The 12,622-nt window shown below is 43.3% G+C and overlaps 1 protein-coding gene across 8 annotated transcripts in view; it reads left to right on the top strand.

Moving 5' to 3' along the window:
- NFX1 (nuclear transcription factor, X-box binding 1) overlaps window positions 1-12,000 on the top strand; it is an 80,439-nt gene extending 68,439 nt beyond the window's left edge. For 3 of the 8 annotated variants that reach the window (XM_029202381.1, XM_029202382.1, XM_029202383.1), the window contains 5 exons: window positions 5,157-5,255; window positions 5,857-5,923; window positions 7,026-7,171; window positions 7,848-7,952; window positions 9,172-9,447. In XM_029202381.1, the coding sequence (XP_029058214.1) occupies window positions 5,157-5,255; window positions 5,857-5,923; window positions 7,026-7,171; window positions 7,848-7,952; window positions 9,172-9,244 (490 nt within the window). In that variant the 3' untranslated portion in view covers window positions 9,245-9,447. Of the gene's footprint in view, window positions 1-5,156; window positions 5,256-5,856; window positions 6,130-7,025; window positions 7,172-7,847; window positions 7,953-9,171; window positions 9,570-10,114 lie in introns of those variants that run through there. The other 5 variants (XR_003790756.1, XR_003790755.1, XR_003790754.1 and 2 more) reach the window with 4 other exon arrangements.
- The last annotated feature ends 622 nt before the right edge of the window (window positions 12,001-12,622 follow it).

Below are 12,622 nucleotides of genomic sequence, written 5' to 3'. Positions count from 1 at the left end.
TTAGTGGGAGGGAGCAACCCTTCAAGCATTCATTCAGCACCTGCGCTGAGTCTTCTGCTGCTGTTGGGGAGCAGGAGAAATTCAATCATCAAGAATCGAAGTGTCTGAGGATAAACCAGTTAGGTGATTTCAGCATATTTCTGAAACATGAGCTTGTGTGGTTTCAGGCAAGTATAAACATCACATGCTCCAAAGCATACTAATTCAGAGACTGACAGACTTCCTGATTCCAATGGAGACAAGAGGCTTAAAATTCTTTTAATGAACTGTTATGTTGAAGCATAATATACTTCATATAGATCAGAACTATAGTGATGAGTGAGTCATCACAAAGGGAATACAGTGGTGCAATCGGCACCAAGTTCAAGAGATAGAAAACTACCAGAACCCACTCTTACACTCCACCGAGATATAGCCTCTGTCCTGACTTCTAACAGTTTAGATTATTTTTGTCTGCTTTTGGACTTTATGTAAATGATGAAATCATATTGTTTGTATTATTTTTGTCTTGTTTCTTTCATTACATTTGCGACGTTCATTCCTGTTGTTACATGTAGCAGCATTTTGTTAATTTTCATTTCGGCGTGACATTTTATTGTATTAATTTATCATCATTTATCTGTTCTATAGTTTATAGATATATGTGTTGTTATCAGTGTTGGGCTATTACAAATAATGCTCTTTTAAGAATATCCTTATACTTGCCTTGCTATATATATGTACTCATCTCTGTTGGATATAAACCCAGGAGTAGAATTGCTGATTAATAGGGTATGCATATTTTCAGCTTTAATTGATTCTGCCGAACAGTGTCCAAAATGGTTGTACCAGTTATGCTCCCACGAGCAGGGTCATATTTTCCGTTGCTCTCTGTTTGTGTTAGCCCTTGGAATTGTCAGTCTTTCTCATTTTAATCCATTTTTGTAGATGTATAACTGGATATCATTGAGCTTCTAATTTATATTTGTCTGATGACTGGTGAGGTTGAGCACCTTTTCATATGTTTGTTGGCCATTTGGATATCCTCTTTTGTGAAGTACCTATTCAGGTCTTTGCTTATTTTTTTAATTGTATCATCTGTCTTTTTCATATTGATTACTAGGAATTCTGTATATATTTTGGATATGAGTCCTTTGTTTTATATATTGTTTTCCTCACACTCCGTGCCTTCACTTTTCACTCTGTAACTGGTGTCTTGATAAACAGAAGTTTCTAATTTTAATGTAGTCCAGTTTATCAGTCTTTTCCTTAGTGAATAGTACTTTTTATGTCTTGCTTAAGAAATATTTGCCTATCCTGAGGTCGTGATGATATTCTGTGTTATTATCTAGGAGCCTTATTTTACCTTGCACGTTTAGATCTACAGTTGACCTGGACCAATTTTTTTTTTTTTTCTAAGCATGGTATAAGGAGGGTTCATGATTCCATACAAATATTCATTTGACCAACATCATTTATCAAGAAATCCTTTTCCTAGTGATCTGGGAAAGGTGGCAGTGCCACCTTTGTCTTAAATCAAGTATTCATATTGTGTATGGGTTATTTCTGAGCTCATTCTATTCCGTTGCGCTTGTATCACATTATCTTAATTACTGTACCTTTATAACTGGTAGCATGTCTCTTCAAACATGGTCTTTCTCCAAGATTGTCTTGGCTGTTCTTGGCCATTTGCATGTCCATTTAAATTTTAGAAATAGCTTATCAATATTTGCAAAAAAAAAAGAAAATACTGGGATTTTGATTGAGCTGGTATTTAATTTATAGTTCAGTTTGGAGAGATTTGAGATCTTTATAATATTGAGGCCTCTAATCCATGAGCAAAGTATACCCTTCTATTTAGTCATGTTTTCTCTCAATGATATTGTATAGTTTTCTTTATATAGATTTTGTACATCTTTCAGTAGATTTTAGTTCCTTGCTATTTGATGTATCTTGATGTTATTATAACTGGTATTTTTTCTTGTATCACTTTTAAAATTTAATTCTCTAATTGCTTGTTGCTGGCATATAGGAATACAGTTGATATTTGTTGACCTGTATTCACAACCTTGCTAATAAATTCCTTATTTCTTACAGTTTAGCTTCTTTTAGATTTTGCGTGTACACAATCATGTCCTCTTCTAATTTCTTTCTAATTATTAACTTTTATCTTTTTCTTGCCTTATTGCACTGGCTAGGCCTCCAGTACAGTGTTTTTTTGTTTGTTTGTTTGTTAATTAATTGATTTTATTTATTTATTTTTTGGCCGCATTGGGTCTTCATTGCTGCGCGCAGGCTTTCTCTAGTTGCGGTGAGCAGGGGCTACTTTCATTGCGGTGCACGGGCTTCTAATTGTGGTGGCTTCTCTTGTGGAGCATGGGCTCTAAGCATGTGGGCTTCAGTACTTGTGGCACGTGGGCTCAGTACTTGTGGCTCAGGGGCTCTAGAGCGCAGGTTCAGTAGTTGCGGTGCACGGGCTTAGTTGCTCCGTGGCATGTGGGATCTTCCCGGACCAGGGCTCGAACCCGTGTTCCCTGCATTGGCAGGCAGATTCTTAACCACTGTGCCACCAGGGCCGTCCTCCAGTACAGTGTTGAATGAAGGGTGGTGATAATAGGCATTTCTAACTTATCTCCAGTCTCATAGGGAAAGTTTTAAGTATTTCACCACTATGTATGATGTTTGCTGTAAGTTATTTGAATATACTCCTTATCAGATTAAGGGACATTTATTCAATGACTGGCAAACTTTCTTGTTCCAACAAAGATTAAAGGTATAGCTCTGTGAAAATATTAACATTTGGAGAATTTAGCTGAAGAGTATGTGGGCGTTCATTGTGATATTCTTGTAACTTATCTTTCTTTGAAAATTTTTCAAGATAAAAAGTTAAGCAGAAACAGACAAATGCAGACAAAGTGCAGTCTTGTTTTACCTAGATGTTTGACCTTCAACAGTTGTTAACAATACCTCTTTAGGTGGCTAAATATATAGAAGATAATATGATTAATAGCACTGCCCAAATTTCCCTTGGTTTGACCCTTATGGTAACTTTGTAATAACTGCTATTCAAAACTCTTGTCCCTTAAGGACTGTAACATTGTTCTCCACTCCAAAATGTGAACTAAGAGTCCTGAATATTCAGAAATGCTGTGGTGAATACACAGAAGGTCTCAAAAACATGGAAATGCACCTTTGTTTAGTTGAGACAGCATTTCATGGTAGTTAGAGCCAGCCAGAGCTCTAGCTTAGATTGCCCAGATTTGAATCCTAGCTTCACAAATCAATTAGCAATGTGACCATGGGCAAATCACATTATCTCTCCAAGCCTTAATTTTCTTAAATATTTGGGGAAATGGTGACAATAATAGTACCTACCTCCCTGAGTTGTTATGAGGATTAAAATTAAGGAAGATATACATAAAACTCTTGGCACAAGCCTAAACCATAGTAGATGCTCGGCAAATGTCAGTTATTGATTAGAACTAGCTATTTCTGAAAGCCTTTTGAATTTCTCCTTGATCTTTGAATGATGACATAATGACCCTTTATGTAAGGATTCTTTCTTAAATACTCACAGACCTAAGGAAAAAAAAATGTGAATTGAAAAGGAGAATACCATCTAAACTTGCAAATAGGGACCTCCCTGGTAGTCCTGTGGTTAAGAACCCGCCTTCCAATCCAGGGAACATGGGTTCAATCCCTGGTTGGGGAACTAAGATTCCCACACGCCATGGGGCAACTAAACCCGCATGCCGCAGCTAGAGAGAAGCCCGCGCACTGCAACTACTGAGCCCGTGTGCTTTGGAGCCCACGCACCACAGCTACTGAGCCCGCGTGCTCTGGAGCCTGTGTGCTGCAACTAGAGAGAAGCCAGCAACGAAGACCCAGCACAGCCAAAATAAAAAATAGATAAATAAAGTTGCAAGTATATGCTCCACTGCAAAAATGAAAAACTGGCTGGCCATATTCATCCCACAGACATGTTTTATTGGTGTTTGTGTTTGAATTAGTGGCCAACTAATCAAAACATTGAAATATCTCCCCCTTAGGAATTCTTAAAAATTTGAAAATTAAACCTTAAAAAATTAGAAAATCTAGCAACAGTAAACCAAATTCTTATGGGCATGAAGCATGTAAGAGACCCCTATCTCTGTGTAAAAGAAAATTGTACTAAGTGCTAAGCTCAATTTTATCTATCTTTAAAAACAAACAAACAAACAAAAAAAACCCGACATATATACCTGGATGTTGGTGAGGTGCCACGAAACTCACATACTGCTGGTCAAAACAGAAGCAGCACTGTGGAGCCCTTAGACCACGATATCAAGGGTCTGATGTCCATACCATTTAACCCAATTATCCCACACCTTGGAAACATTTTCCAGAAAAATAATCTCAAAAGCTTTTTGTTCAGAGATATTGTGTTACTTATAATATTGAGAAGCTGGAGAACTGTTGAAGAAACCTAAATGGGATATAAAAAAAACTTTTTTAATAAATTTTAAAAAAAATGAAAAAAGAAAAAGAGCAAAACAAGAAAAAACAAACAAAAGAAACCTAAATGGGGACTGTTTAAGTAAATTGGGGGATATATATAATTAGAAGATTATGCAGCTATTAATACAGGGAGTGTGAAAATCAAATAGTAATATGAGAAATGCTAATCACATAATAATAAGGTGAAAAAAGATTCAAAGTTTTATATACACTGATTGCAACTACTTAAAATTACAGAAGAAAAATCTGAAAGGAAATACATTAAAAATAATGCAGAGCTTATGTTGTAAATGCAATTCTTTATTTTCTAAAGTGATATTAACTTTAATATTATCTGTCTATGTATCTGATGTTTAGGTGAAACCTCAAAGGAAGTCATCGCCCATTGACCATCCCCAGTGCTTTCCCTCCCTCAGCCTTCTCTTCACCTAACAACCTAAGTCCCCAGTATCAGCCTACAGCTTGCTCAGAACCATCTAGATCTGTCTTATTTTTTTTGTTCTTTGAAGACAGTTCAATATCTTGTCCCAAGTTGTTCTTATTCTCCTTAATAATTAGGTTTATTGAAATGAGATCATTAATGTATAAAGAATTTAGGACCTGGGGGGCACTCTGTTACTATGAGATAGTTTTCCTCCCCCTCCTTTCCTTTCATTTACTTACTTCTCTCTCACTTTCAGGCGGTTAGCAGAGGCATTTCATATCAGTGATGATTCTGATCCTTTCAACGTACGTTCTTCAGGGTCAAAATTCAGTGACAGTTTGAAAGAAGATGCTAGGTATGTAAGTTGTTACCTACTTTCTTAATTGTGGCTTACCAGAGTGATCTTTTAAGATGTAGTAACTAATATGCAGTCCTCTGTGATTGAGCCAGTTTATATATCTATAAGGGATTATATGATATTTAATAAAAATCCTTCTCTTGGTCTCTCAAAACTGTCCCATTGAAGAATTGAACTTGGGGAGAAAATGTGTGTGTGTGTGTGTGTGTGTTTGGGCCCTGTGGTGGGAGTCGGGGCCCCCCAAGGGCTGGACTAGCCTGAATTGAAGGATCTCTGGTTACATTCCACCTCTGTCTGCCCAGGTCTTAATCACATGGGTGGTCCTCACTTGGGTGGTAAAAAGTCTTATTTTCCTCCAGTCTCCTGGCCTTCTGGTGGCTAGTTCTCCTTGCATCTTCCCTTTTCTCATATTTGATTTCTTACTTTCTCTTCCTTTGTTCCATCACATTCAACCTTCTGTTATCTGACAGTTCCTGACCTCTGCAGGTTTTCTGCCCACATTGTCCACTGCCTGCACTTTACAGGCAGAGGGTGGGTAGAAGGGATTCTCAGAAGATCAGAAACAAATGAAATTAACTGTGGTTATTTCTCATTTCAGGAAGGACTTAAAGTTTGTCAGTGACATTGAGAAGGAAATGGAAGCCCTTGTGGAGGCCGTGAATAAGGTTGAAGTCAAAACATCCAGCTGTACATGTCTCTAAGGCCAGCTTGATAAAAAAGTCAAGTCCCAGAAACACTGTCGGTATAAAGTAGTTACAGGAAAAAGTCACAGCTGCCTTGAGGATCCTTATCTTTCCCAAAAGCCCATCCATTATAACATCCATGGAAAGCCTGTCCTGGTTCAGAAAAGACACCTGCAATAATATTAAATGTAAATAAAAATCCTAGCTCTGTGCCTAAGAATGGGTGAAGAAACTCTGGACGAAGGAGATTTCAGTAGGGATACTTAGGAAGACATGCTTGGTCCTCAGATCTCTGAAGGGCTGTTGTATAATGGGACACACTGGTTCTTAGTGCCCCAAAGGCAGGAGAGAAACCGTTGGGCGAGGATGAAAAGTTGAATGGGTAGTGGCACAGACTCCTTCAAGAGAGTGAAGCTGTCCTGGAGGCAGCCAGCCCCTCGGTGGCTCCCTCTTCATTCAGGGGCCTGTGGGTGAGGGCAAGGTGGCTACTTTAGCTCCACATCTTGTGAAGATGGGTTTCCTTCCCGCCATCCCCTCATCCCCTTCCTTTCTGTTCCCACTTCCCAGCAGGATACTAACACAGAGGAGAAAATGGGACCATTGTTCCCCTCCTAATTAGGAAGCCTGAGCAAATGTATTTCTGTTCTTGCGTGTCTGTATCTGTACACTCATGATTTTTAGCGTAGAGTGTGCTTTTTATAGGAAGTGAGATTTTCTTGTTTATAAGTCTTCAATTTATTTAGTCATTTCTTGGGAACATGACTCACTCCCCAGTTACGGGCCCCACAGGAGGAACCATTGCACTGTCCGTGTAAGTCTCAGCTTACTTGCCCTCTGTTCCTCTAACCCCGGCCTACTGCTACCCTGTGGCTCACAGAGGAGATGAAGGAAGTGCATCAGCCCTCATCCTCCCACAGCCTCGGCTTGCTTAGCAGTCAGTTAAATGCTGTGTGCTGTGGGCCTCCAAAACTCAGCTGCCTCTTTATTGACCCAGGCTGTTCTGGGATGGTGGGAAGGACCTCTGTGGACATATCCTATTTTCAAGATGATTTTTATCAATCAGTCATCTTTTCCCTCAATACAGGGAAAGAATAGTAAGAAGAGCCACTGCTTCCCTCCCATGAACAGAGACCACCGCCGGATCATCCACGACCTGGCCCAGGTGTATGGCCTGGAGAGCGTGAGCTATGACAGTGAACCGAAGCGCAACGTCGTGGTCACTGCGGTCAGGTGGGTGAATCTTGCCATTACAGAAGGAACTGCTCGGTGGAGCAAGCTGGATCTGGGAAACAGGGCTGGTCAATATTTGCTTTCCTTACTTCCTTCCTTGGAAGATGAGGTGGAAAGTCTGCCTCTGGGCCAGCCATTCTGACTGATCTAAAGGTCCAAACCAGAAAGTAAAGCCCATGCTTCAGTCCTCAGGCCAGACACACCTAAAGGATACAATCCACGTCAGACCCTGAGGGCCTGGAGTGGGTACCTGCCCGTCACATCTGTCCCTTTTTCCCTTGTGTCCTCCTTGCCTGATGGAAACAGGAAGAATGCTGACCTGTGACTCAAAGCATCCTCTGTAAGCAGTGTTTGCCATTAGAGGAAACCAAGGCAGTAGTGTGTGCCAGGAGGGGACAGTAGGACCTAAGATCACTGTCAGACCAGGGGGAGTCGGAAGAACCTCCCAACAAAGAAAACTCAAGTGTGAGATGAGAGGAAGCAGGTAGCAGGCCCAGCAGAGGTGGGTGAAAGGGACAAGGGTTAAACAAAGTTGATCATGCCTGAGAGGAGACGGGTCATATCAGAGAGTGCTCCGCAGCGTCACAGTGAAAGTCTCAGACTGGATTTCCAGCTGTCTGCCTCTCTCCACAGACAGTTCTAACTTTTCAATACTTTGTGTTCTTACTTTTATCAGAGGGAAGTCTATATGTCCTCCTACCACGCTGACAGGTGTACTTGAAAAGGAGATACAGTCACGGCCTCCACCACCGATTCCTCATCACAGACATCAGACAGACAAGTAAGGGTTCTTCAGCTGCTTTCCAAAGAGCCCTGTCTGTTCAGAGAAGCCAGCAAGGGCTGAACTGCCCTGAGCTGCACCAGCCATTGGCGGCCTCCTTGGGCCTGGCTTTGGGGTGCTGTGTTCAGATATATAAGGTTTGACTGAGATGTCAAACACATATGTTCATTCCAGAGGGGTCCCAAGCCTGATGTTTGTAATGCCCACTTCCCCTCCAGGGAGCACAGTCACTGGCCATAATTTCCACAGTGTAGGTGGTGACACTGGGAAATGGATTCAGTCTGTCACACCAGATGATTTAGGAACATCATGTGGTCCACAACAGTTACTCTGGAGATGGAAGTGGGATTCTAGCGGGGAGCTGACAGTGAAGGGGGAAACTTTCATGTTTTGTTCTGTCTACTTATATATGGTTTGAAGCATTTTTACAACAAAAACATATGTTTGTGATTTAAGGAGAAAAGAAAACCACATTGGCAAGCAGCAAATCTGGCAGGTGTTTTCTCAGACAGGAGCAGAGAGGGTCTTCATCCCTTCTTCCTTTCCTCTCCCTTCTCAGGAGGGGGCCAGCTGCCCTGCTGTGACAAGGCCACACTGCTGGAAGTTGCTGGGAAACACAGTGGGGTCCCTCCTCCTGTTCTGGCCTTCCACACAGAAGCCTAGGAGTACCTCCTACACAGAACCTCTGGGTAGGGAAGTTTGCAAGGTCACCATGAGTGTCCTAGCCATCTGTGTTCCCCTGGAACTGGACAGGACAACTAGGTGTTGCCCATTGGGCACAGCCTCAGCCAGGAGCACCTGGGGCCGTGTAGCTCCCCAGCACCAGCCCTGCTCTAGCCCTGGAAGCAGGCAGCCTGGACTCCCAGCAGCACAAGCTGTGTTTCCTCATGTTACTCCACAGCTGTGTCCAGTACCACCTGGGGGACGTAAAGTTACGGGCCTGTTTATGACATGCTATCTTCTTTTTTCCTTTGCTTGCTGTATTTTTTTTTGTAAGACTTAATTGTGGAAAATTTTTAGAGTAGAGAGAATGGTATTAATATATTAATATAAACCCCTGTGTGCCCATCACCAAATTTCAACAGTTACCAGCTCATGTGGACCCCACTGTCTTATCAAAGCTTCACACATGGTAAATCAGCTGATCCTGAACTTTCCAAGACCTGAATCTGTTTCCCCCAAGCAAGAAAAGATTGATCATTCTGTGTTTGCTTTTCAGGAATCTTGGGAGCGGTAATTTACAGAAAATAGCCAAGGAGCCAGTAATTGACTACTTTGATGTCCAGGACTGAGGCGATCAAGATGCACTTAGAAAAAAGAATGATTAGGTGGGGTGGAGACTCGTTTGCCAGCAGATTAATCACGTTTGTTCCCAACTGCCTGGTGGGCTCAGAGCTCACATACTGTCTTGAACTGATACATCCAAAGCATGAGTGTGTCAGAAATCCCCTTGTCCTCCCTTCTGTCTGTATAAAGTATTTCAGTATGTCTCTCACTGGACGGTCACTAGTGATTCAGTCGTATTTGCAGAGGCTCCTCACACCACCACCGTGATCGCTCTGATGGTTGGGGGAACATGGGGCTTGATTTAGTCAAACCAGAATTTTAGCCTGAAAATGTCACTTAGTCATGGTCTCACTTGTCCCAGTTATCCATCTTCCTCCTGAAAATGCCTGCAGCATCAGGTGCACCTCGTTTTTTTAATCCGAAGTGATCACTGTCTTTGGAAAGACATAGGCTAACTTCTCAATCCAAAATGCCAAACACTGAATTGGTACACCACAGCTGGAATCACACATGTGGTTAAACCCAGCTGTCTTAGCTGAGTCTTTTGTCAAAAATTCTTGTAGGTCTACCTAGCTGAACTTATTTTAGTGGTCCTCAGTACCATCAGTTCCAGACCTAGGAGAAGGGTCAAGTGACTTTACAGAATTCCATCTTCTGGAGTCCGGGGGAGGGCCTCTCATAGCACATCGCTGAGCCTGTGTGGTGACAGACAGGTTAGCCTATCCATTGTGGTGGTGGAGGACATAGAGCAGCTCCTCCTTCTACCAGGTTCACACTGCAGCCTCTGTGTACTGACCAGTGCAGCCCTAACCCCTTCTCTCTGGTTGAGAAAGAGTCTCTGGGACACTTACCTTTCCTCTGTTGCTTTCTCCCAGGCCTGCAGCAGCCGTATTGGCTTTCCCTGTCTCTGAGCTCTGGACCTCTGTTTGAATATTCAAAAAACCATGTGGACAGTCCAGGGCTTATGCCAGCAGCCCACTGGAGGCATTCTTCAGGCTCCTTTTAAGGCAGGTACATCAATAGTTACATTAGTTTGGCTCTCTGCATTGGCACTTCTCCAGCATGGAGGCCAGACTTCCAACAACTTCCTTCTGCTCCAGAGCAAGCCACAAGCCCCAGAGCAACAGAAGGAGAATTGAGAAGTGACATCACAAACCTGGCACTTAATTTTACTAGGAAGAGCAGGGCTGCCCTTTGGTCCTGACCCAGATGATCTGCCTTGAAGGACATGATGTACAGCAATGGGAACAGGTGACTGGAGGGAAGAGACAAAACCACCTCTATCTGAGCCCGTTTAGTAGAGGGTCAGTGGCACCACACCCAACAGGAAGCTCATGAGCATCTGTTACTTCTTTCAAGCAGTGAGTTCAGTGGGTGAACTGTACATTGAGAGCATCTCAAGATCAGCAGGAAGCAGGAGACCTGATCTCAGATTCCAGCTCTGCCACGTAACAGCTTGCTGCTGCTTGGTGGAGTGGAGATGTCACCTAACTCACCAGGGTTGTGAGGATTAAATGAGATAACATACATGGAGGTGCTGCCTGGTCTGTTATAGGTGCTGAAAGTTTATAGTAGCTGGAAAATATATAGGCATCTTCTTTCTACATAATGCCAGCCAAGTGAAAAGTTAGAATGCTAAGCAGGCCACTTCTGGTGAATGCTTGCATCCCTACCCATGCCAGCATGTGCTAGGGCTGTGGGAAATGGACATGGCCTGTTCTTTTAGTTAGTAATCCAGTGGGGGACACATACCTGAACAAATAAAATGAAATTGTTTGGACTGGCACAAATAGGTCATTAGTCTGTTTATTAAAAGCTGAAGGGCTATACCAAGATTTTTTTGTGGCATGCTAGGAACGGATTAGCCCTCATGCTTAGGGGAAGGACCCCTGGATGGGGAACAAAAACAGAAGGAAGCATTTGAGCTGAGTCTTGAGATGGTAGACTGCCATTTGGAGGAGAGAGGCATGCTGAGTAAAGGTAAAAGGCATGAGACAAGCCCAGGGCTGTGGTTTGTGGGAGGTTTGAGGAAGGATTAGTTGTCCAGAGTGGGCAGACAACTGGAGAGACAGTTGTTAAGCTGGAGAGGTAGACAGGGGTCAGTTTGTAGAGAGCCACAGGGAGCCACTGAAGGATCCTAAGCAGAGAGCAGCATGGCTGGATTGATGACCTAGGACAGGAGTTGGCACAGGTTTTCTGTAAAGGGCCAGATACTTTAGACTTTATGTTGTGGCTACCCAACTCTGCCACTGTCGTGTGAACACAGCCCCAGACAGTACATGAGGGGATGAGCATGACTCTGTTGTAATAACACTTTATAGACACCAAATCAGAATTTCATAGAATTTTTACATGTACCAAAATAATAATTTTATTTTTTCCAACCTTTTAGAAATTAAAAAAAAAAAAACATTCTTAGCTTGTGGGTTGTTCAAAAACAGGCTAGATTTGGCCATGACCTTAGTTTTCCCACCCTGTTCCTAGAGCTGTTACTCAGGCAGAGTGTGTAAAAGGGATTGGAGGGCTAACTTTGAGGCAAGAGACCCAGCCAAGAGCTGCCAGAGTGATCCAAGTGAGAGGAAGAGGGTGGTGGGAGTTGGTGCTGCAAAGAGGGAAGAGGTTCAGGAGACCCAGGAGGTAGGCTAGGCTGCCGGGTTCAGCAGGGAGCTACTCCCCTTGGATCACCAAAGGGACCTCAGACCCCTCAGCGAGGGGAAGCTGTTTCTCATGTGTTTGGTGGATTCTTCACTAAGCAGTGGCCTTAGACAAAATTTTACCTGTCAAAGTAAATTACATTTAGTGTGGGCTAAAGGGAAAGACACCTCCACCACTTACATGGAGGGAGCCAGTGGGCATCAGGACCCTACTTTTGCTCCCTAAGAATCTGGTGGTATCTTCCTACCCCTCCAGCCCCACAGTCTCCTCCAACAGGAGTTTTCTTCATGGGGCCAGAGCTTTCCAGAGGCCAAGTTCTTAACTCTGGCATTCCCTCTGGCTTGTCTAGCAGGGCTGGCTCCTCTCAACAGCAGTACAGTCTGGCGTGTGGTGGAAGGTTGTGTGCGGGAGGGAGATGAAAGCAGCCCTCCTAATTGCAGGGTCTGTGTGAAGCCGCTCTGGATCCTGTCCTGGACAGGGCCTGGCCAGGCCGGGGAAGAGGCCAGGGGAGGGGAAGAAGGAATGTCAGTCTTGTGGGGGAGGTGCAGAGTCTCAAACAGTGGGTCCTGAAGTTTAGGGAGTCCTTCCCATGTGGTGCCGGCCTTGCTTCATGCCTGAGAGCCTGGAGATCTTGTTCTCTAAGGAAAACCTGCCGGTGTGCCTCCTCTTCCAGAACTGGGGAGGGATGGCCAGGCCAGGCCAGAGCTCCTTCCCCTTCACAGACCTGC

The sequence above is a fragment of the Monodon monoceros genome, unplaced genomic scaffold (assembly GCF_005190385.1).
Source record: "Monodon monoceros isolate NGI ecotype Baffin Bay Population unplaced genomic scaffold, NGI_Narwhal_1 Super_Scaffold_5, whole genome shotgun sequence".
Lineage (NCBI taxonomy): Eukaryota > Metazoa > Chordata > Mammalia > Artiodactyla > Monodontidae > Monodon > Monodon monoceros.
This window is presented reverse-complemented; position numbering and strand designations above follow the sequence as displayed.